This window comes from Thunnus maccoyii, chromosome 10 (genome assembly GCF_910596095.1).
Source record: "Thunnus maccoyii chromosome 10, fThuMac1.1, whole genome shotgun sequence".
Lineage (NCBI taxonomy): Eukaryota > Metazoa > Chordata > Actinopteri > Scombriformes > Scombridae > Thunnus > Thunnus maccoyii.
The window spans coordinates 2,097,682-2,121,293 of NC_056542.1; the positions used below are offsets into that span (position 1 = coordinate 2,097,682).

Sequence of the window (23,612 nt, forward strand, 5' to 3'; positions counted from 1 at the left end):
AACTGTATTAATATTGACATTTGTATCATTATATCAGCAAACTTTAGTATAAATGGTTTCACCAAATTTTGGCAGATATTATTATAAATTCTATGTTCTGATACACTGATCATAGATTATTTCTGAGAGGAATCGTATCACACGGCGTCAGAATATCAAATTATGCAAAAATCTTTTTGCGTAAAAGCTGAAGTTTAGGATTAATTGTAGTAAAAACCAAAATAATATCTATCATAGGATGTTCTTAATATTCATGAAGTGAATAATTGTGAGAAAACTATCATGTAATTATGAGACAAATTATGATTTGTTTAATTATTAATTATGAGATTTTTTACTGTAATTACGGTAAACTTCTCTCCTAATTATAAGATCTTTTCTTGTAATTATGAAATTTATCATTTTATCACAATTGTGAGACCTTTCATATTTGTGAGATTGCTTTTTCATAATTATGAGATACTTTCTGGGAATTATCAGATGTTTTCTTGTAAAATCTTCACCTGGTATTATGATATCATTTTGCTGTAATTATGAAATTTCAACTCATAATTATGATAAGGCCTTTAATATCGTTTAATTCTTAATTTGGTTTTTTTTACATCTTTCATCCCAAACCAGACGCTTTGATCTGAAAGTGACGTCTACATATACCAGCTGTCCTTTAATAATTTTAATAATTTCCTTTTTTTCTCCCTGAAGTTGCGACATTTTCACAAACACACTGAGTCCCTTTAAATCAACATGAGAGGAAAAAAACTAACTTCAAACTGAATGAAGCCATAAATCTGGTCACTTTGCAGAATCACATTATTACACAAACTGTCTGGGTTTTATTGAGCCATAAATAACCTTAACTACACTTTACTATAATATAGATTTGTTTTTACATTATTTAAGGTTATAATCACCAGTTGATGCAATAATGTGATGCCACTTTGATGAGTTATTACATTAATCTGAAGTTATTACGTCACCAGCTGCTACAAGCCTGTAAGAGAGTCTGATGCAGGATATTTAAGACTCCGTCTGTCTGTTATTTCAGAGTTAAAGGCACCGGCTTCCCTGTTTGAACATTTTCCCTCCGATGTTTCGACCCAAATCAGAGTCAACATCCTCCTTTTTCCAACCAGGCCGTCTGGTCAAAGGTGAGAAATTGGAGGGAAAAATTAAATGTTTTAACTCTTTAAAAGTAGCATCGTGTGACTGCCGCCTCCAGATGTTCTTGTTTAGTTTGAGTAATTTTTTAGAAGCCTGCAGATTTATATCTTACAAACTAAAACAATTTCACATGAAAAAAAAAGCAAAGACTTCAGAAAACAAACAGAATTTTTGCAGCGAAATTTCAGTTTTCTCTCATGTCCAACGCCAGTGATCAGAAATACTGGACTGATTTTGGGGTTATTTCGCTTTAAACCAAATCAGCGGCGACTAACATGTCCGTCCTGTCAGTGTAATTTTCAGTAAACACAGAAGCTGTGGCAGTTAGCTTCTTATTTCTCATGTCAGTGGAAGAAATGCGTTAATTTAAGAGTTGTTATTTCTGCAAACATCTCAGCCACACCTGTCCGGGTGATCTGTGTCGAAGAAGATGTTTTTGACGAGCGATGCACAAATCTGGAACCGAGATGGGACAGATGTAGCTTCTCTAGCTTCTAACAACTCTGCAAAAACCAAACAATCCAAGATGTTTTCAGGGCAAAACAAATAAATCACTCTTCATTGGATCTGCTAAGTAACTGCTAGAGGAGACACTGCTTCATTTTAGGGGCTCACAAGACAAAAAGAGGCGGGGGGGGGGGGATTACTACCAAGAGCCTTTCAGAGCTTCTTGTTTAGTTACGCTCCAATGTCCAAAACGTTAGTGGAGAGTTAAAAGAGTTAAAACTGTCTGACAGTCTTTGTCCACCAACGAGACGTCTCAGGGAACTCCTCAGTAGCTTCACATTTAACAACAGGAGCTCTGAAACCCAACAGACAGAGGTGACAGGAAGCGGAGGGAGTGTGTGTGTGTTTGGTTGGTTTCAGTGATTTCCAGAAGATGACCAGAGCTTTCAGGGAGCTTTGGGTGTTTGACAGTGGATGTGTCCTTTCAGTACCGGCCTTCTGGAAGATTCCCAAGAAATAAGTGTGAAAGTCTCAGCTTCTTGTTTTAGATGTTTCCTCGAATCCTTAAAAAGGGGAAAAACCAGTGGAAACCTCACCACCGCCTCAATGATGGTGGGTGATAAGATAACTAAACACTAAAAAACAGCTTCACATTTAACAACAAGAGAACTGTCGCCCTTCCAGAAGACGTCCCGTAACATTTAACATCTGCACCCCCTTTTTAATGACCTTATTCCCTTTTTAAAAAAAAACCTCACTGCCTTCATCATGCTTACAACTAGTCAAACACACACAGACAAATCAGATCAGAAGTTTCTGGGGTTTTTTTGAAGTCTTCTCAAAGTCTGATGTGTTTCGTGGACGTTGGTTTTTTCACGCCAACGTCCTCCTTTGATCGCACTGCTGAGGGGTGAATCTGACATCCTGCTGACAGACGGGGCTCCTGCAGGAACTTCACTTTCATCATCTGGTTGTGTATTTTTTTTTTAAAAAACAGGGGAAAAACAAAAAAAAAAGTTCACAACGACACAGCTGATCCCTCTGGACATGCACGAACCCGTTCTCCCGCCTTCAGACGACGATGCGGACGCACGACTCCACGCCACAGACTGATGATGCATAGATCTCGGTTCGGTCGCCGCCGTCGTTGGACCGACTTTCGTTATCTTGAATGGAGACAAAGAGCTGCTGGATTCACACCGACGAGGCAAACGGAGGTACAGAGGACAGGAAGGAGCGCGGCGTCGCTCCGACATCCACCAGGAGGCAGCAGAGAGGTGAAGAAAACAAGCAGGTGAAGGCAGCAGCGATTTCGCTGTTTTCCTCTTTTTTTTTTACCCCCCCGAACGGGATGAATGTCATCAGGATATGGAGTTTGTTAAGTTTGTTCCTGGGATGATCAGCATTCGAGGGGCGGGTGGAAGCTGCGTCTGCAGTCGACGGCTTTGGGGCTGGGAGGCTGAGCTCGCTTCTTACGGAGCTCCTCGCGACCCATCGTACCGCCGAGCCGAGAGTACGCCGCCTTGTACTTCTTATCGAACGCAGCTGCCAGGAGACAGAAACGAATGAAAACAAAGATTAATTTAATATCAACGTCTACACTGAAGCCTGACTGATTGCAGGTATTTCAATTAAAGCTGCAACGATTAATTGATTAGCTGACTGACAACTACTTTGATAATCCATTTCAAGTTAAAATGCCAAACATTTGATGGATCCAGGTACTTAAAATTTAAGAATTTGCTGCTTTTCTTCATATGTAAAGTAGGCAGAGTTCAACTTTAAAGGATAATTCTGGCTAATTGTTCATCATAAATCTGTTGTATCCTCAGACTGAGTCGAGTCTTACCGACGTGGTCTTTGCCCATAGCTGCCAGAGTGAGGAAGAGGAACTCTCTGTACAAACTCCTGTCAAACACAAACACAACAAAAGATTCACTTTGACTCACAAACAAACAGTAAACAGATAAAAATATGTTTCCGAACTTAAGTTCTTTAACTCTCTGGAGTCTATTCAACAGTGAATACACTCAGTGTTTTATTTATATGACATAACTTTATTTATATATCATGACAGAGACAAACTGAGAAAACCGCAGAATTTCATTTATGTCATAAAACATTTCTGTTATTAATTTAATTAAATTCAGTGGGGATAAAATTATTTACGTTTCTTAACGTTTCTCTGCTGTATTTGTGTGTGTGAATAGTCAAACACTATTTTTACAACCTTGAACTGTTCAATAATAATAATTCTCAGTGATTATCGCTGAAGATTTGTATATTTTTATGGACACCTGTGTCATTTTTCTCGTAATCTGGGTTCTTGGCAGCTTTATACTTTGTTAAATTAACAAAATCATGAGTTAAACTTGGAGAAGGGACACATTCACATGTTGAGAGAATTTAAAATGATTTAAAGTCACAACATATAAATAAATTGGAAATGTAGGAAATAACACTTAATAACACTCTTGTGACCGTGAACTGTTCAGTGATAATATTTGGAATGATTATCATTATTTTTATAAATATGAAGTTTTACTTTTTGAGTTTGTGCTGAAAAAGGACAGTTTAAAACACGTTTAACGAAAATTAATCAAAATGAACATGAACTTCAGAGGTTTTTTAAGGATTGAAGGATTCACATTTTACTTTCTAAAATCCTGCAGAGTGATAACTCCTAAATTCCACCGGGCGCACCGCGGTGCGTTTCAGAAGCGTCCCAGAAGCGGCTCTCTGCTCCGCTGCGCTAAAGATAGACGCCTCGTCTATTTTTTACAGAAGCCGCGTCAAGCAGCACAGAGCAGATCGAGCTGGGCAGGAAGTCAGACATGGAAACAGCATTGAGCATCCGGTCAATTTTCAAAATAAAACACACCCGTGCAGACTCCTGGTCGAATATCAACAATAAACGCAATTAAAACAGATGAATAAAGAAAACATTTAACTACGTAGCCTAATTAACCACAGCAGAAGCACAAAAATCAACGAAAGCTGAGCAAGTTAACAAAATTGGGCAGTTTAGTTGCCCTGCTACTGCAGTAATTACGGTAGCCTTAAGGCACTTTATCGGCTTTGACTGGGCTGCTGTAATTACTGTAGTAGGAGTGCAGCTGACTTTAAACAGCGGAAGGCTTCCCTGCAGTGAAGACGCTCCGCTTCTGATATGCTCCCAGTGGAATAGGGCGCCGTGCAGAGGACGGAGCAAAACCGCGTCAGAGCCGGAATGCGGCGCACACGCGGCCGGTGGAATCCCGGGGTAATTAATTTATTCTGCCAAAAATGGCACGTGAACCTTTAATAAACCGCCTCCTCCTTACCTCTGTATCCTAGGTGATTCCGGCTGTTTGCCCAGCGTGTCGATGAAGAGGGTGACGGCTTTGTGCACCTCGTTCATGCCGACCCACCGCAGCACCTCCTCCAGGAAGGCCAGGGTGAATGGGTGGTTGTGTCTCCGCCAGCTGTAGCTTCGCATCGGGACGCCGCCTGGTGGAGAGAGAAGGGAGGAGCAGCAGGAGCTTTTATAGTGATTGTTGTAGGCAGGTAGGAAGGTAAGAAGTCTGTGTGTGTGTGTGTGTGTGTCTTACTGTGGATCCTCCAGAGGATGTAGAGGGGGGGCCACTGGTCTGTATCAGGGGTCAGAGTGTCCCAGAGGAGCCTCACCCTCACTGCAGAGTTCTCCGACTGGGAGACACACAGCAAACATCAGGAGAGGGGAAGAGAAAAGGTCTGTGGATCAGCATTAACTTCCAAAACCGTGATGAAAAAAACTTGGTTGACGACCTTTTTCTTCATGTAAAGCCTTCGTGAATTAAATATTCATAATACAAAGATTACCTGACCTCCCTGCTGTCTGGGGGGAAAATGCTTTTTGGGCTTCAGGGGATTTTTTTTGCTGCAATACCGCAGAGCACAGTCAAGCTGCATTCACACCAAATCATCTGTGCGGCGAAAACACCAGTCGTCCCGTTCGTTTGAATGGGGGTAGTGCGACTCAGCTGCGGTTGTTTTGGCCGCTGTGGCGCTGCACCGGACTGCGGCCGGAGAGTTGAGCCAGAGTCAACTTATGGAGAAACGCAACCTGATGTTGTTGTGGCTGAAGGCTGCGTTGGCCAATCACAGCGGGAGATCAGACTGATCAGAGTTGTGAACTCTGCCATGAGGGAGGACAAAGACGTTACTTGGACGAGGGGAGGACCTTTCTCTTCGCTTGATAACGTTAGTAAAGTTAGACTTTGCTGTCAGCTTTGCGACTCATTTTAAAAAAGACAAGAGAAAAAGGGAGAGAGAGCAGCTGTGGTTGAGCGAGCTAGAGAGTGAATGAAGAGAGGGAGCGCTGGTAGCGAGGAAGCCTGTGAATCAGATCAATAAAATGTTATTTCTGATGTATTTTCTGCTGTTTCACAGCAGTTACGTCCTAGAGCACAAATAAACACACCCACACCCCCCCCCCACACCTCCGCTTGACCCTGCAGCTGAACGCCGCACCGCCTGATTTGGTGTGAATGCAGCCTCACACTAACCTGTAACCACGGTAACTGGACACAACAAAGATGGAGACAGCTGGAAAAATAGTAAAGGGCTGCATTTATATAGTGCTTTTATCCAAAGTGCTTCACACTGTTTCTGCTGCTCATTCACATTCACAATCTCTACCAACACAGACATCAGGAGATATATGAGGGTTCAACATGTGGACACGAGGAGTCGGGGATCAAACCGCCTACTTTCTGATTGGATGACAACCTGCTCTACTGCTGCAGCTAAAGCCGCCCCAAAACGCTTAGAAGACAAGAAAATGAAGTGATACTAAAATAAGACTAAAATGTCTTTTTATTGACTAAAACTAACAAAAAAAAAACATTGAATGACGACAACATTGGCTGATTTAGATACATCTGGCTTAACACATCTGGCTATAAGGAATAGCAAACACACTGAAGAAGGGTTCGTCTCGACACATCTGTACATCAAATAATATTTCTACATACAGTAAGTAAGAGTGCAAACTTTTCAGTTTGTCCTGTATATGACAGACAAAAAAGGAATTATTATTATAACAAAAACATTTGGACAAAATCAAAAATACTGAAAATAAAATTTACTTCTAATTTTGGAAAACTTGATTCTTAAAGCTATAATATGTAATAATTCCACATTAAAATGTCTAAAAACAACTAGACCTGTGTTATATATGTTGTTGAGTTGTGTACTTACATTATCCCAAATGTTTCCAACAATGTTCAAACTCAGAGAAATCTGTAATTTAATCAAAGTAACGGACCGTTTCATTTGGTCGCCTGTCGATGGCGTCATACCTCCTCTACCAAAGAGTAAACACGCACAAGATGCATACGGCGGCGCTGTGTTTGTCCACTACAATGGCGTCTACCAAAGAGTAACTTACACACATACAAGATAATACATCAGCGTTGTGGTTGTTCCACACAAACTGTTATAAATGGACTTTTATTCAGTTTTAAGACACATTTTCATTATAAATTTAGGTGGTTTTTAACTATATCTTTTAGCCGGAAGAAGGATTTTAGTCATCGGACGTCTGGATCTTAAGTTATCAGAGAAATAAACTGGACAAACGTTAGCAGCAGCTCGGCTAACAGCCCCTCCAGGAAGTCCGGTGGTCACCAAACATCGTCGGAGAAATATTGATTTTTTAGGTGAAGCAGCTTTAATTAGTATTTTTAATGATTTTAATCTGCATGTACGTTTGTTTCTGGAGAGGAGGAGACCTCTGCGGGTAAAAACATCCTGAACGATGAACACTGGAGTAATCCTATCCCGGTGAAGCTGGTTATTTAACGACGAAGACAACAACTCCCATGATCCCTTGCTACTTCACACTGTTTTGATTGAGAAGCCTAGCGGCTGAAATTACATATTGTGTGTTTAATGAACATTTATCTGGTTTGTTTTCACAACAACAATAAGACATAAAGTTCGGGTATTCAGCTCTATAACCTGTCAGAGTGTGACAGCATCAGACTGGGCGTTACCTGCGTCAACTGGCTGACCAGTGGCGACGCCCTGACCAGCTGCAGCAGGTTGCTGGGCAGGCCGAGGCGCTGGAAGTACCAGACCAGGTTCCAGAAGATGATGGAGTGGTTGTCCAGGAACTGAGGCTGAGCCAGCACCGCCTCGCCCTCGTTCTCTAGCAGACTCTCCAGCTCCTTCCGCAGAACCAGAGGGCTCAGGTAGGCCACCGCCACCTGGGGAGCCCCGCCCACTGACGAACCCTGAAGGGGGGAGAAAGAAACTTGTCAGTGAGACACAAAACATCTAAGAGGCAGAAAAGAATAAACGAGTGCTGGTTACCGTGGTGGTTCTGCTGTTCTCTGAGTAGCTGCTGGTCTCAGAACTGGAGTCTTCACTCAGCCCGTTGCACTGGTGTCGCAGGGAGGCCTCGTGACCACTGGGTGGCCTCACAGCGCTCTCCACCTCATCCTCCAGGTTCCAGTTGCTGCGCTCTGCACTGAGGACGAAGAGGAAGAGTTCACATGGAGGAAGGCCAGCTGAGACCTCGAGTTTTATACCGACACCAAACACTCAGGGGAATAATTCCAGTTAGATTTATTTTACTAAAATCTCTCTGAAACAGCGTCCAACCTGCAGTTATTACTGTGAGCTCACTGCAATTAAACTGTAGAGCAGCAGCGAGTGATTTGAATACTTTCTAAACCCTTTTCACCTCTCAGGCAACACACACACTGTCTCTCCTCCTTGTAGAGGTCGTTGTATGCTGCCTGCAGACGCTCCTCAGGGCAGCACAAGTCATAAACCTCCACTGCAGGTCCGGGAAAAAAAAAATTGTATAAATCTCATAAAAAGACACTAGAACTGATCATCAGTCAAAGATCTCGCAATAAAAGATGGAAATAAAACATTATTTACTGAGATTAAAGGTTTATTGTTTGTTGTCTGAAATAGTAGTTTGAAATTTTTATCAAACATTTTTTATAGGGTAAAAATTAGGGATGCACAATATTATCTGCACGTCATCAGTATCGGCCGATAATAGCTCTAAAATTAAATATTTTCTGCTGATTATGAGAGGCCGATTTGTCGCCTTCTCCTCCGCCACTTGACTGTGCTTCCCTCCACGGACTGTTTCACCCTGACGGTCCTGGTGTTTCCTCCACAGGCTGCACTTCACTCAGCTGCCCGTCAGACCTGCTGCTGCTAGCGGAGGCTAGCTGGCTGTGCTTCCCTCCGGTCATGCTGCTGCTAACGTTCCGCTAGCCTCCCAGCTAACGTTAGCCCCGGCTCTCCCTGTGGATCCAACCGGAGCACTGAGCCCCGGGTTTGTTATTCAGGTTACAGTGGGAAGAAGCAGCTGAGTGAAGTGCAGCCTGCGGAGGAAACACCGGGACCGTCAGGGAGAAACAGTCTGCAGGGGAGCTGCTGTGTTTGGCTGCACAGATAGGAAACACCTCGGCTGACAGGATGTACCACTCTGTTTGGAAATTTTTTTTTTTGATTTATAACGGCAGTTATAAGATGATATATTTATATATAAGAAATTTTAAAAAAGAGAAAAGAGAAAATTCTATTAGAGCTGCAACAAACGATTATCATCATCATCAATTAATCTGCTGATTATAATTTGGCCTAAAAAAAAAACTTTCGATAACAGTTTAAATCTTCCATCACAAGAGCACGAAGTGACATCATCAGATGTCTCGTTTTGTCTGAGGAACATTTCAATATCCTAAAATTTACTATAACGTAAGACAAGAAAAAGCGGCAAATGCTGATTAATTTTCTGTTGATCAACTAATCAATTATTTGACTTATTGTTGCCACTCTTTATTGTGTCCACTTCTTAAAGCAAATCTACAAATGTTCACGTCGTCGGGTACGGATGGATTCTTTTTCTGACTGAAGCTGCCGAACCTTCTTTTCTTTTCAGTGTTAACAAAGGTTTGATAAACAGCCCCAACTCTTCATCAGAGCATCTTGTGACAGAACTGGTTTACCTGCTGACGGGTCCGAGGTCACAGATCTCAGCGTTGAGGAACGGGACGAAGGAGGCGCAGCAGAACGGACAGGACGAGTTCAGGTTGGAGTCGTCCGACGTCCAGCCGGCCATGATCTCCTCGTCATAAACCAACGAGTTACAGCTGCGACACAGAGAGCAGCTGGACATCAACACCTGGAGAGAGAGAGAGAGAGAGAGAGAGAGAGAGAGAGAGAGGGGTTAGAGAGGACACAGCTGGATATCAACACCTGGACACACAGAGAGAGAGAGAGAGAGAGAGAGGAGGGAGGGGTTAGAGAGGACACAGCTGGATATCAACACCTGGACACACAGAGAGAGAGAGAGAGAGAGAGGAGGGAGGGGTTAGAGAGGACACATCTGGATATCAACACCTGGACACACAGAGAGAGAGAGAGAGAGAGAGAGAGGAGGGAGGGGTTAGAGAGGACACAGCTGGATATCAACACCTGGACACACACACAGAGAGAGAGAGAGATAGAGGAGGGAGGGGTTAGAGAGGACACATCTGGATATCAACACCTGGACACAGAGAGAGAGAGAGATAGAGAGAGAGGAGGGAGGGGTTAGAGAGGACACATCTGGATATCAACACCTGGACACAGAGAGAGAGAGAGAGAGAGAGAGAGAGGAGGGAGGGGTTAGAGAGGACACAGCTGGATATCAACACCTGGACACACAGAGAGAGAGAGAGAGAGAGAGAGAGAGGAGGGAGGGGTTAGAGAGGACACAGCTGGATATCAACACCTGGACACAGAGAGAGAGAGAGAGAGAGAGATAGAGGAGGGAGGGGTTAGAGAGGACACAGCTGGATATAAACACCTGGACACACAGAGAGAGAGAGAGAGAGAGAGAGAGGAGGGAGGGGTTAGAGAGGACACAGCTGGATATCAACACCTGGACACAGAGAGAGAGAGATAGAGGAGGGAGGGGTTAGAGAGGACACATCTGGATATCAACACCTGGACACAGAGAGAGAGAGAGAGAGAGAGAGAGAGAGAGAGAGAGAGGGGTTAGAGAGGACACAGCTGGATATCAACACCTGGACACAGAGAGAGAGAGAGAGAGAGAGAGAGAGAGAGGAGGGAGGGGTTAGAGAGGACACAGCTGGATATCAACACCTGGACACACACACACACAGCCTCGGAGCATGATGGGAAACACCTGGCTGTCCCCTGACGGATCAGTAAGGTCTGCAGGTCTGCAGGTAGCACCAGTCTGTTATAGAGTTTAAATTTCTATTTCTATGTTTAGTAATATAATAATATAATATAGATAACAAAATAAATGTCGTCATGATTATCACAGAAAGCCTATTAGTGTCGTTTTAATAAACTGCTTTATCATACAGAAGAACATCAATAAAACAACAATTATTAGTGAGTGAATACAAGCTTGAATAGATTGATCTGATAACATTTTATTAAATCTGGATCTGATCTAAGAGGATGAATATTCTGAATATTCTTGAAGGGCTGCTGGAAACTGATCTCGTCCACTTCCCTAGGGCGAGGCGCAGTTCATCTCGAGTGAGCCTCAGATTAACGATTAAAGGGAGGTGGGAACAGTAACACACCATTAACATAAACCATTTACCTCAAGCCCCACCCCCTCTTGATTGGCGTCCCAGGACCTGCGCAGAGGATACGCTGGACTGGGCGTCTCCGTCAAGTCGAGGTCACTTCCTACCGACAACGAACTCTTTAAGAAGAGAAGGCAGATCAGGTTAGTCAGCATTAAAAAGGTGGGAAAAAAATAATTAACAAAATAATAACAATTCTTATCTTCTACAATTTAGATTTTGATTCCTTATGAAAGTAAGACGGAGATTATTCAACCAACTAACTAACTAACTAACTAATCCACCAGTCGGCCAGCAGACTACAGCCCTAAAAAACAAAGGTCTGCTTTTTTAAAAAGGAACTCGGGGGAGTTTTCAAGGTGTTTAAACAGTTTAAGGCCGTAAAAACAGGAAGTAGCTTCACCAGAGTTCTTGTGGGACTTGAGGAACTTATAAAAGGACGTCAGAGGAAGATATGAGGTGTCATCACAGGTAAACTCAACGGGTTTCAGGTAATTTCATGTCCTTAAGTAGCACATTTAGGAGAATTTGTGAACTTTCCTCTTAAGTACAAGCAAATTTACAATTTACCCGTCGTGCCAGTCATAAACAGATGATCTGACTTTCTTCACAAGGGTAAAAATACTTGTTTTATTAATAATTATGAAGCATTAATTGTAATCTTACTGTAGATGCAGTTAGAAATCCAGCATCTGAGAGGTCTGACTGGAGTCAGCCAGCAGCTCACAAATATAAGTGAAGGACTTTTTCTTGAAATAAAGCAGATGTCGGTTTAAAGAGTCAAACCTCTGAGGTAGCGTTGACCAGCCTGTCCTTGGCTTTCAGCAGAGTTTCAGCCACTTGAGCTTTCCTCGACTGCCTCTGATCCGACACCCTTCGTCCTATCCCTCCTCCTCCTCCTCCTCCTCCTCCTCCTCCCGGCCGCCGGTCGTCCACGCTGGCGGCCCGTCGGACTGACACTCGGTGTCGGGTCGGGGTGAGGAGCTGCTGCAGTTTCCCCGCCAGGCCTCCTCGGCTCGGGGACGTGACGTTGTTGTAGTTCTCGTCTACGACCTTGTTTCTGCTGGCCGAGTCACGTGACCCCGCGGGTCTGGAGGTCAAAGGGCAGAAGATGAATGACAATATAGAACAGATACTCTCCATCTATCACCACTGTTAAATCCCAGCTGAAGACCTGCCTTTAGTGTTTAATAGCATGATCGGATTGTTAACTCTGTCAGTTATCTATTTATTTTATTTTGATTGTTTAACTGTATTTTACATTTTTCTATAAAGCACTTCGACTCCTGTGGTTTTTAAAATGTGCTCTATGATGTAAACAGGAACCAGCTGCTCTGTTACATAAATTCTGCACCTGCCCAAAACTATACAGCTTTTGGAAATCCATCTTTGACAAAAAATATGTTATAAAAGAAAAATATAAAGACTCATTCATTCACGTTCATTGCATTTTTTGGCTCCAAGCAACGTTCACTTGAGTTCATCTTGAGGCCAATATGAATATATCTACTGTCTCCTTGTTACTGTGTTCTCAGACAGAACGTGAAGCGAATTTTAAACGCCGTGCGATTACATAAAAAGTCAATATAAAGACGCGAGTAGACACGAATTCGCCAGAGACGACACCAACTGACGCAAATACATGTCCGTGAGATTTGAAAACCCATATGTGTGCTGTTGGGTGATTTCTTTAATATATGACTCCTTTTAAATCAAAACCAAAGTACGTTAGGAAACCTTTAAAATATCTAAAAATGAGAAAGCAGTGAAATCTGGTATAAAACTGTACGAAAAAATTAGAAATAGAGAAAAAAAAAGCAAAAGACAACTAAAGATTCACTCATAAAACCAGCAGCACATAATTAAAAGTTAATGTAAGTTAGTTTTAAGAAACAACTGAACGGATTATTGATTGTTTTGCGTCCATGCTGACCTGCCGTCTCTCTCCGCAGGCTGGCAGCTGCAGTCCGGCTCTGAGTCGGCCGACTCCGCGCAATCTTTGTAGAAGGTGGAGAGGCAGACTTGACTCCGCCGAACCAGGACGCCACCGGAGGGCGCCGGAGGCGGGGTGGAGGTGTCTCTGCGTCCCAGAGGAGGTTTACTGGAGATGCCGTCTCCGCAGTCGTTGGTCCCGGCGTTACGGAGGATGGTCTTCTTGCAGAGTTTGACCCCTGTGGGACAGAAAGGAGAGAGAGGTTAAAACGATGCTTGTTTACGCGCACAATATGTAATTTCAGCCACTAGGGGTCTCAATCAAAACACTAACAAAAGATGGAGTGTGATGATGGTGTGAAGTAGCAAGGGATCATGGGAGTTGTTGTCTTCGTTTTTAAATAACCAGCTTCACCGGGATAGGATTACTCCAGTGTTCATCATTCAGGATGTTTTTACCCGCAGAGGTCTCCTCCTCTCCAGAACAAACATACACGCAGATTAAAATCATTAAAATACTAATTAAAGCTGTTTCACTTAAAAAATCAATATTTCTCCAACGATGTTCGGTGACCACCGGACTTCCTGGAGGGGCTGTTAGCCGAGCTGCTGCTAACGTTTGTCCAGTTTATTTCTCTGATAACTTAAGATCCAGACGTCCAATGACTAAAATCCTTCTTCCGGCTAAAAGATATAGTTAAAAACCACCTAAATTTATCATGAAAATGTGTCTTAAAACTGAATAAAAGTCCATTTATAACAGTTTGTGTGGAACAACCACAACGCCGATGTATTATCTTGTATGTGTGTAAGTTACTCTTTGGTAGACGCCATTGTAGCGGACAAACACAGCGCCACCGTATGCATCTGGTGCATGTTTACTCTTTGGTAGAGGAGGTATGACGCCATCGACAGGCGACCAAATGAAACGGTCCGTTACTTTGATTAAATTACAGATTTCTCTGAGTTTGAACATTGTTGGAAACATTTGGGATAATGTAAGTACACAACTCAACAACATATATAACATAGGTCTAGTTGTTTTTACACATTTTAATGTGGAATAATAACATGTTTTAGCTTTAACTTGTTTTAAATCCACTTTTTTTAGTTAGTACTTATTATATCCTGCTAACACTCTATGGTGTTGATCACAACAGCAGTTCTTTACCTTTATAAACCAGGAAAGATCTGTGAAATACTCTAATATCTGTGACTTTACCTTGTAGTCACGTTCACTTCATATGTTACGCAGCCAGTGTGGACATTATAACCAGAATATTGAATGTGGCAGAGTGAACCAGGCCTTTATTTGGGACGGCTTTATATCAGAGACAATCCTTTTATTTCTGATTTCTCCAGTTAAAGCAAACTTCCTCCATGTTGACATGTTGTCTTGATAAATTCAGTGTAATGTCATATTTCCACAGCATTAACTCCATCAGTACAACCAGAGTCATGTCAAGGCTTTTTCTCTGAATAATGTTCAGCTAACACAAATGAGACTAAACGCCAGAATTTCCACATTTAAAGTCTTGCAGACTTCCCTCTCCCTCTGTAAAGACTTTTAATGTCATAAAAACATCAGGAAGTGCTTAACATTGATCAGTAAAGCAAAGAAGAAATGACTGGAATTAATCAGAAATCAGTCAGAAATCATTGTTTTTGTAGAAAATGAGCGGTATATATAGTATAACATGACTCTGAATGTATCATGTGAGCTGCAGGTAACTCCATGACGCTGTTTGTGTTTTTTAACCTATTAACAACCAGCCTTTATTTGTTTGTGCTGCTATCATTGGAGACCCCGTCATTGTTTGAATACGGACTTTTACATTAGAAATTACAGTAACTACAGTTAAATTCTGGATCATAGCTAAATATACAGTATGTCTTGACAATAACATGGATGAAATGCGTCCTGTATGGATGTATGGGTGGATGGATACTAGAGATGTGCAGAGAGCCCAGTATTTGTATTTGTATCTGTATTTGTTGAGGCAGCAAAATTATTTGTATTTGTATTCAAATAAAAGTGGAAAAGAGGCTTAAAAATCCTGTTTTTGTTTTTATTGCACTTATAATTTTAGAAAATCAAAGATGAAAATTAAAGTGATGTCCAAATTAATAAATGTGCGTCATGTAGCAGGTGGATGTGACTCCCCTCATTGAGACCTGCTGATAGACGTCACAGCGGAGCAGAGGAGAGACACTGAGATAGCGACTATAACCGACCTGCTCGCTGGTATCTGACATTTTTTGTTTTTTTCTTCCCAACAACAAATTATTTTTTAAAATACTTGTATGAAACAAATATTCGTAAAAAAACCCCCACTATTTGTGCTTTGCCGAATAACGTATTTGTATTCGGGCACACCCCTGATGGATACTGTATCTGAAGACTTGCTCTGTTTCCTGACTTTTTGGAGAAGTTTGAGAGTTTATATCACTTACTGTCGGTCGCCATCTTCATGCTGTTCAGACTGTTGCTCTTCACCAGGGAGCCCGTCAGAGATTCATGACTGGAGCTTTCACTCAGACCGCTCCAACTGGACTGACGAATCAGAGCGGAGGGGGGGCGGGGCTTCTGATCGGGGTCCGTCATCGCTTCTTTAATTAAAAAAAAAGAAAGAAAAGAAACCGAAAAACACTGAATGACTTAAAACCAGTTAAACTGCCTGATATAAAGTGACCATGACAGATTCTATGACAGTGGTGGGAAAATAGTGGCCCGCGGGTCAAATCTGGCCCTCCGACTAAAATATTTGGTCCTATAACAAAAGCAGAAGTTTTCCCTCTTATAAATGATATTAAATCTTTGACATCATGTAAATCTCAATCAATATGACCTTGTAATATCTTAAATAAACTTACCAGATGAATAATAAAGGTATATAAACATAATTTTGATCTGTTTTGTGTCAATAACAGTATTTTGCTCCAACCATAAATTGTTTATTGTTGTGAGTCTGTTTTGCTCTTTTTTTAATACTTGTTTTTGCCAAATGAGTATCCGAAGCTGCTGTGAGTCTACGAAACCTCGTTTACTGATATATTATGAAATCTGCACTCAGTTACAACTCTAAAACTGAAAATCAATGTATTCTTGAATGAATGAAAGGAAATAAACACAACATATTAAAAAAATATTAGGCTTGGGGTGCCCTGGTGGCCTGATGGTCAAGGCGTATATCACATAACCGCAACATCCACGGCTCCATACTGTACTGTCTGTCAAATATATGAAAGCCAAAAGCCTGAAAACTGGCCCATAGTTGAACCTTACTGCTGATCACTGTTGCTCCCTTAAAGTCGCTCTGTATTTGATTCATTAAAGAGTTTTTTAATATATCCCCAGTTTATTCACTAATATATTATCTGGGTTTTGTCACAGTCGATATGAATTTAAATGGTTATTAAAACAACAGTGAAATTGTGGTGAAAAGCTGTCCTTCCATGAAGCCGTTTAACATCAGTTGCACTCCTACTACAGTAATTACGGCAGCCTAGTCAAAGCTGATAAAGTCCCTTAAGGCTACCGTAATTACTGCAGTAGCAGGGCAACTAAACTGCCCAATTTTGTTAACTTGCTCAGCTTTCGTTGATTTTTGTGCTTCTGCGGTTAATTAGGCTACGTAGTTAAATGGTTTCTTTATTCATCTGTTTTAATTGCGTTTATTGTTGATATATGACCAGGAGTCTGCACGGGGTGTTTTATTTTGAAAATTGAGCTGTTTCTGTGTCTGACTTCCTGTCCAGCTCGATCTGCTCTGTGCGGCTTCCGTAAAAAAATAGACGAGGCACCTATCTTTAGCGCAGCGGAGCGGAGAGCCGCTTCTGGGACACTTCTGAGACACGCTGCGACGCGCCCGGTGGAATCAGATACATTGACTAGAGTGGCCACGATCAGCTCCGGCAGCCGTGTCGGAGCCGGAACGCGGCACACACGCGTCCGGTGGAATTTAGGGGGTGAGACACCTTTGTTTTCTGAGATGAGTCATGTCTGGATTATTACCAAAGTGTTACGATCAAGCAAGGTGGGGTTTAGCAAATAAGCGCCACATTAGGAGGGGTTATGAGAGGTAGATAATTAAATGTTCCTGGGATCAAGGCCTCTGTTTGCTTTGTATTGCTCTTTATGCAGAGTAAACCTGTTCACATTGAACTCTACCAGCTTCCAGTGTATTTCTAGTTGTAGGTGACCTGAAGATTTATTGGCCCATCTGAAGATTTCCCACAACAAAATGAATGAAACTCAATCCTGCCAGAATTATTTATTGAATAATATTTTCTGACCTCCGCGTGACCCCACAGAGCCGCTCTTCTGACGCCGTTTGATTGGCTGCCTGAACTGGGCGACGGCCAATAGGACGTTCCTCAGCTTGGCCCAGCGGAGACGCCCGCCCTGATTGGTGGAGGGCCATTTGCTCTCCAGCACCGCCTGAGGAGAGAGAGAGAGAGGAAGAACATCTGATTAAAATCACAAATCTAACCTCGATCCGTTCATTATTTTATGCACCGTTCCTGCCTTCAGTGTTTTTAATGGATTTGTAATTTAATAATTTAATTCCTTAATCTTCCTACTTGTTCTTCTTTCTGTGCACTCATTCACACGTAATTATAATAATCATTATTACTGTTATTATTATATCCAGTGATTTTTGTTTTATCGTTATTTGTTTTGTGTTTATGCACCAGTAAAAACAAGCAAACAGAAAAACACATAACTGACATTTTAAAAACATAAAACTGTAATGAAGTATGGAGTAAAAGGAAAAAATAGAACCGAATACATCATTAAATAATGTTGATAGTTAAATAAGTAAAAACAAGTCATATCAAGCTTCATATTTTTTATTTAAACGCGTCCTATTTTCCTCACCACATTCATAATTTTCCTTGTGCTTATATGCTAATGAGATGGGCGTGTCCATGTGTGACTAGTGTGTGTGTGTGTGTGTGTGTGTGTGTGTGTGTGTTTGTGTGTGTGTGTGTGTGTGTGTGTGTGTGTGTGTGTGTGTGTTTGTGTGTTCAGACCTTGTTGTAGTATCCGTAGGTGATGGTGTTTGGTGTGATTCCTGCCTTCTTCATCTCCAGCAGGACTCGAACAGCGAGGACCGGCTGACCGTACTGACCGCACAGCTGCATCAGGATCCGGTAACACACCTGAAACACACACACACACACACACACACACACACACACACACACACACACAGTGATTTTCTAATATCATGTTGAACTACAGATGGTTGGATGTTTCAGTCGTCTCTGGAGTTCCTGGAACTAAATTTCACATCGTAACAAACACACAACAACAGTAACGACTGTTTTACTGCTGCATCTGTATGATGCAGAACAACCAAAGAACAACAGCGGAGAACATGTCCGGACTTCTTCAGTGTTTGTGGAGATGAGGATGTTCAGAGGGAGCTGGAGTCAGCAGGTGAGAGACTAAAAGCTGAGCTGATTATTTCTAAAAGATACAACACAGAGCCAAACAGAGCAGGAATAACTGAAAAGGCGAAATAAGACTGAAGAAAATAGGAATGAAAATAAACCAGCTGAATCTTATCAAGCACAATTAATCGCCATGAATTGTCTTATTTTGGATATCCAGGACACCAAATACCCCTCGGTTCACATCTGGTAAAGTGATACCAAGTCACTGATGAAACAGTGATGTAGGCTACTGATGAATACAATACAAAAATACTAAACACCTCGTCGAAGGCCAAGTTGAACATACGGTGAGAATAACAGTCGGTGATTTCCTGCTTGTAAAAAATGCTAAAAAAAGTATCAGCTTTCCGATAGCTGCAACCTCGGCATGTTGTCGCTAAGGAAACACATCGACAGCTGCAGGAGCACAGGTGCTGCATCAGTCGACCAGTACGGAGCTTTGCTGGTGCAGGTTTTGCAAAACTGGACCATGCAGGACTCTGATGTGAGCAGTGGAGCAAACCGAAAAACTACAATGTGGTCTGACTGCTGAGTTAGATAGATAGATAGATAGATATTACTTTATTGATCCCGTCAAGAGCTCATCAAAATATATAAACAAAAAACTATCCAGTCAATTCAGGAGGAATTGAACAGTCTTATTGCTGTGAAGGACCCACAAACTGGTTTATTGCAGCCTCATCAGTTTTTAAACGTCTGAAACATCCTGGTTTGTAAAATACAGTGGAAACACAAACAAGCACCTCATTCCAAAGACTTGCAAGGTTCAAATACAAAGCTGCAGAAGTTCCTGCCGAGAGAATACAGAGTCTACTCTGTAACCAGCTGACTGCAGGTTCAAAAGACACTCAGAGTTTAATTGTATTATTCTTTCTTTCATTGTTTCATCTTTCTTTTGCCACCATCTCTTATTTCTATCTTATCTCTATCTCTATTTCTATCTCTATTTCTCTGTTTCTTCCAATGAACAGACAGTTAATTGTGCTTTTAAATAAGCAGAACTGATGCTCTTGGGGATATCAAATTACCAAAACTCAGTCCTCTGATTGGTCAGCATGAAAACCAGTGTATGATTAACTGTAAATAACCCACAATGCAACTCTCTCATGAAAAGAAATAGAGTCACTCTGCAACTCTGTAACAGGAGCACAGCACATAAAACTATTATTATCTTACATTCAGACAGACGCTGCTCTTATTCAGACCCCCAAAAATAAACAAAACAACATCCGTGTAAGCTTTGACCTTTGACCCCGTCCGCGTCTCACCTCGTCCGGCAGCACCACCTTACGGTTCTCCATGTGTTTGAGGACGTCGTAGGCCGTGTGCAGAGCGCGGACCTTAGCGCTCTCCGCCCGCACGAAGGTGGGCAGGTAGATGAACCAGAGGCCGTAACAGTGACCCAGCAGACACTTGGACCACATGTCCGGCACCGCCGCGTACTTCTGAGCTCGCTTCTGGGCCAACTTGATCTCCTGAGAGAGAGAGAGAGAGAGAGAGAGAGAAGACGTCACAACATGTTAGATACTGTAATGTTTATGGATTATAATGCATGTGATGTTTCTCATGTTATAACTTGATAGTGTTTTATTTTGTCCACGAGGGGGCGCTCTCGGTTCATTGTTGGGAAAAGCAGCAAGACTATTAGAGGTCAGAGACGGCTGCTGGTAGCTGAGAGAGAAACACCAATCACTGAGGAATTTAAATACTACTTTGTTGTGTTGCAGTTTGATTTTGGAGCTTCATAGATATTGTAGGTTTTTAAACACGATAAATATCTTCGTCAAGGCTTAGAAGAAGAAGGAAATGTGTTCAAAGACATGTAAGAATGAAACAGTTCTATCTGTTCTGAATAAAAAATAATTGTCTGAATCTTATCATTAAATAATCAAACATACATTATTTTATATTATTTAAACACAGCAGCACAAAAGGAGTCTGCATTCATTTTTTTTTTTTCTTTGAAATTTTAATTTGAAATGTGTTTAAAGGATTTCCCCGACATCTTTCTCCGTCTGTTCCAGAGATCTGAAAATAGCTGCTGTAGTTCACGTTTTCACCCCGAACCCGCTCACACACACACACACACAGTCTGTGGCTTCTGAATATTGGATGAAGCAGTGAAATATTGATACTGATCATTAAATTAAAATGATACACACAGTAAGACTGTTTAACAAGGTTCCTCCTCCTTCATTCATTCACAGAAAACTGGGTCACAACCTCACTGCATGGAACATGGACATTTATATAGAAACTATTTAATATGGAAGTGATAACTGATACATTGATATGTTGCATAAACTTGCTTACAGACTAATTAAATATATAAATCTATTTACATCAGAAGGTTAACTTATGTTGTGTGTAGAGTTTTAGATGCGGTGTGTTGTTGTACCTGTTTGGTGCGTCTGGGGGCGGGGCTACTGGGGGCGCTGCCCTTGGCCGGGGCACGGAGCTGATCCTGAGGCCTGTCGAAGAGCTCCGTCTTTAACGTGGGGAAGGTCTCATAACTGGACACGAGAGGAAAAACATCCTGTTAAAAGCGTTTTATCACAACACAAAAGCCTCTTTCTGACCAAAAAGTTCCAGGAACTATAACTAGAACTAAATATAACAAGAGGAACAAATCTTAGGAACAAGGAGCTAAAAGTTCCTTTTTCACATTCTTGTTTGCATTTCCACTACATGTGAAGAAGTGTGTAGATTACATAGAGTTTGAAACATCATGCAGCCATCCTGTTCATTGTATTAACAGCTGATGACTCTGATGGTTGAGTTAATGAATGAATGAATGAGATGAGGAGGAAATAAAGGACTAATAGACTCCAGAGCGTCTGTCTCCTCAGTAAATCATCTGCTGAGTGTTTGATGGCCATTTATTTCTGATTTACAACTGCCATGAAATCATATTGAAATAAATCGCTTTATTTCTCTTATTCACTCACTCTGTTTGCACTCTCTCTCTCTTTCTTTCTTTTCCTTTTGCTCTTTTTTAAAATAAGCCAGGAAGTTGACCAACCAGCAGCTACACATCTTGAGGCTGAAACACCTTAAAGTGCAACAGACGGCCGCTAGCCGCTCCGACTGACTCCCGTTCAAAAAGCCTCAACTTCTCTCTAGAAATACTGAATCAATCATTGTTTTCAACGAGTTGTTCTGGTCTCAATCTGTAAATTCAGGCCCTCTAATAAGTGTGCTGGTGGACATTTTGGAAATTATTGCTCCATTAATAAGATTTGAAAACTTATAGTAGCTTTGATGTCTGCTGTGTGGGCGTTGATCGACAGCTGTGATTGACAGTTGGCTCCGGGAGTCGGACTACTGTAGCAATATTTCACTAAATTTAATTGATTACGATACCAGTGTGTGTTTCCAGAGCATGAAAGGCAACACCCCTGTACTCCTTATCTGGAAGGCTGCAACTCTGGGGTTAAACCAACGGGTGACGTCACACCTCGTTATGTCCAGCTGCATATACAGGAAATGAGCCTGACTTTGTTTTTACCATTAATAAACAACATTTAAAGTCTTCCCTGCATCCTGATATGGATACTAAAACTTTGTGTCATGAATGAAGCAGCTGTGATGTCTGTCCCCTCTGAGCGGGGACTTTTTAACACCTGGAACTAAATTTAGTCCCCGTGTTTAGTGCCTGAGTTTCTCAAAAACATCCAGTAAGATACACAAGAACGTGCGGGTTTTGTAGTTCAAAGCGTTTCTAACTTCGTGTACCTGTAGAGGGCGGGACACTCTGACCCGTCAGCTTCCTGCGGCTCTTCAGGAGGCATGATGAAGACGGTGTGTTCTCCGCTGTGAGTCTCATCCAGATCGATCAGCCTCACGTCCTCCGGCTTCTCCACATCCACCTGACAGCAGATAAATACACCCATTATGTTAACAATAATAATAATATGAGTTCTGAGAGATTCTGATGCAGGTTTTTTATGACTGAGACAATTCTTTGATTTAATCAATCAGTCAAACTTTATTTTTATTTGTACTGAAGATGATAATAAGTAAACATATAATGATGATTATGAGAAGTACGGCAATTTGAGACTAATGCACATGAGATATATAAAAGAAAAATGTAATAATAAAACCAATTAAATAGAGAAAAAGAGAGGAATGGTAAAATAAATAAAAAACAATAAATAAAATAGATAAGAGGAAGTAAAATATTAAATATGAACACAATAAAATCAATAAAATGATTAACGGCCAAAGCCAAGATAAAGACGTAGGTTTAAAGTTTACATTTAAAGGTATTAAATGTTAAACACTTTTGGCAGCTTTCAGATTTTATGGAGATTATTTTCTTCACAAATCTTTTTTTTTTTTTTTTTTTTTAAATATTTGATATCTTTTAAAAAGATCTCAATCAAAACTCAAGTCTCACTAAAAAGCTTCTCCTATAACTTTCAACTGTATCCCATGGGCTTCATCAGCAAAGTGAATTTTGTTAATGAAAGATTTAACAGAAAGCTCTGGAAACAGCCATTGAGCAGGTCTTCAGTTAAGATTATCTTAACAAACTAAGTCAACGGCGGGTTACTGTCATGTATTTAGTATTTTTTTTATCACTAACATGAGCTGAAAAAAACAAAATATGTTAAAAAACCCGAGCGGCAGACGATATATTTCTGACCTTTTGGACGCACTCGTCGAAGAACTCGAGGCAGGCGTGTCGGTCGCTAACGAAGGAGCACTCCTCGATAAACTGGGTGAACATCTGAGTCCTCGTCAGCTGGTTGTAGAACTTCTGCTGCGTTCGATCCCGAGACTTCAGGAAGCCTACAGGAGGAAGAGGAGGAAGATAAAAGTCAGACAGCCTGGGTCGGAAACCTCTGTGTCAATTCCAGTCTGATGAGTAAACTTGACTGTATGAAAAATGCTGCTTTGTTCATCTCATTGTCTGTTAGCTTCTTCTTTTGGTCCAGAACATGCAACAGTATCTCAGTAAAATCTGGCCATATCTCCATGTAATATATTGTCCATATTTGTGGT

At 41.5% G+C, this 23,612-nt stretch overlaps 1 protein-coding gene across 4 annotated transcripts in view; it reads right to left on the bottom strand.

Annotated features, from left to right (window-relative positions):
* Positions 1–447: 447 nt before the first annotated feature.
* The window catches only part of LOC121905347 (DENN domain-containing protein 4B-like), a 63,162-nt gene continuing 39,997 nt past the window's right edge, over positions 448–23,612 (bottom strand). For all 4 annotated transcript variants that reach the window (XM_042423542.1, XM_042423546.1, XM_042423544.1 and 1 more), the window contains 17 exons: positions 23,254–23,399; positions 22,338–22,471; positions 21,001–21,115; positions 19,871–20,077; positions 18,177–18,305; positions 17,436–17,580; positions 15,594–15,749; positions 13,141–13,378; positions 11,994–12,297; positions 11,222–11,326; positions 9,606–9,781; positions 7,945–8,101; positions 7,626–7,865; positions 5,199–5,295; positions 4,932–5,097; positions 3,458–3,516; positions 448–3,153 (listed from right to left, as the gene is read on the bottom strand). In XM_042423542.1, the coding sequence (XP_042279476.1) occupies positions 3,008–3,153; positions 3,458–3,516; positions 4,932–5,097; positions 5,199–5,295; positions 7,626–7,865; positions 7,945–8,101; positions 9,606–9,781; positions 11,222–11,326; positions 11,994–12,297; positions 13,141–13,378; positions 15,594–15,749; positions 17,436–17,580; positions 18,177–18,305; positions 19,871–20,077; positions 21,001–21,115; positions 22,338–22,471; positions 23,254–23,399 (2,720 nt within the window). In that variant the 3' untranslated portion in view covers positions 448–3,007. The remainder of the gene's footprint in view (positions 3,154–3,457; positions 3,517–4,931; positions 5,098–5,198; positions 5,296–7,625; positions 7,866–7,944; positions 8,102–9,605; positions 9,782–11,221; positions 11,327–11,993; positions 12,298–13,140; positions 13,379–15,593; positions 15,750–17,435; positions 17,581–18,176; positions 18,306–19,870; positions 20,078–21,000; positions 21,116–22,337; positions 22,472–23,253; positions 23,400–23,612) is intronic.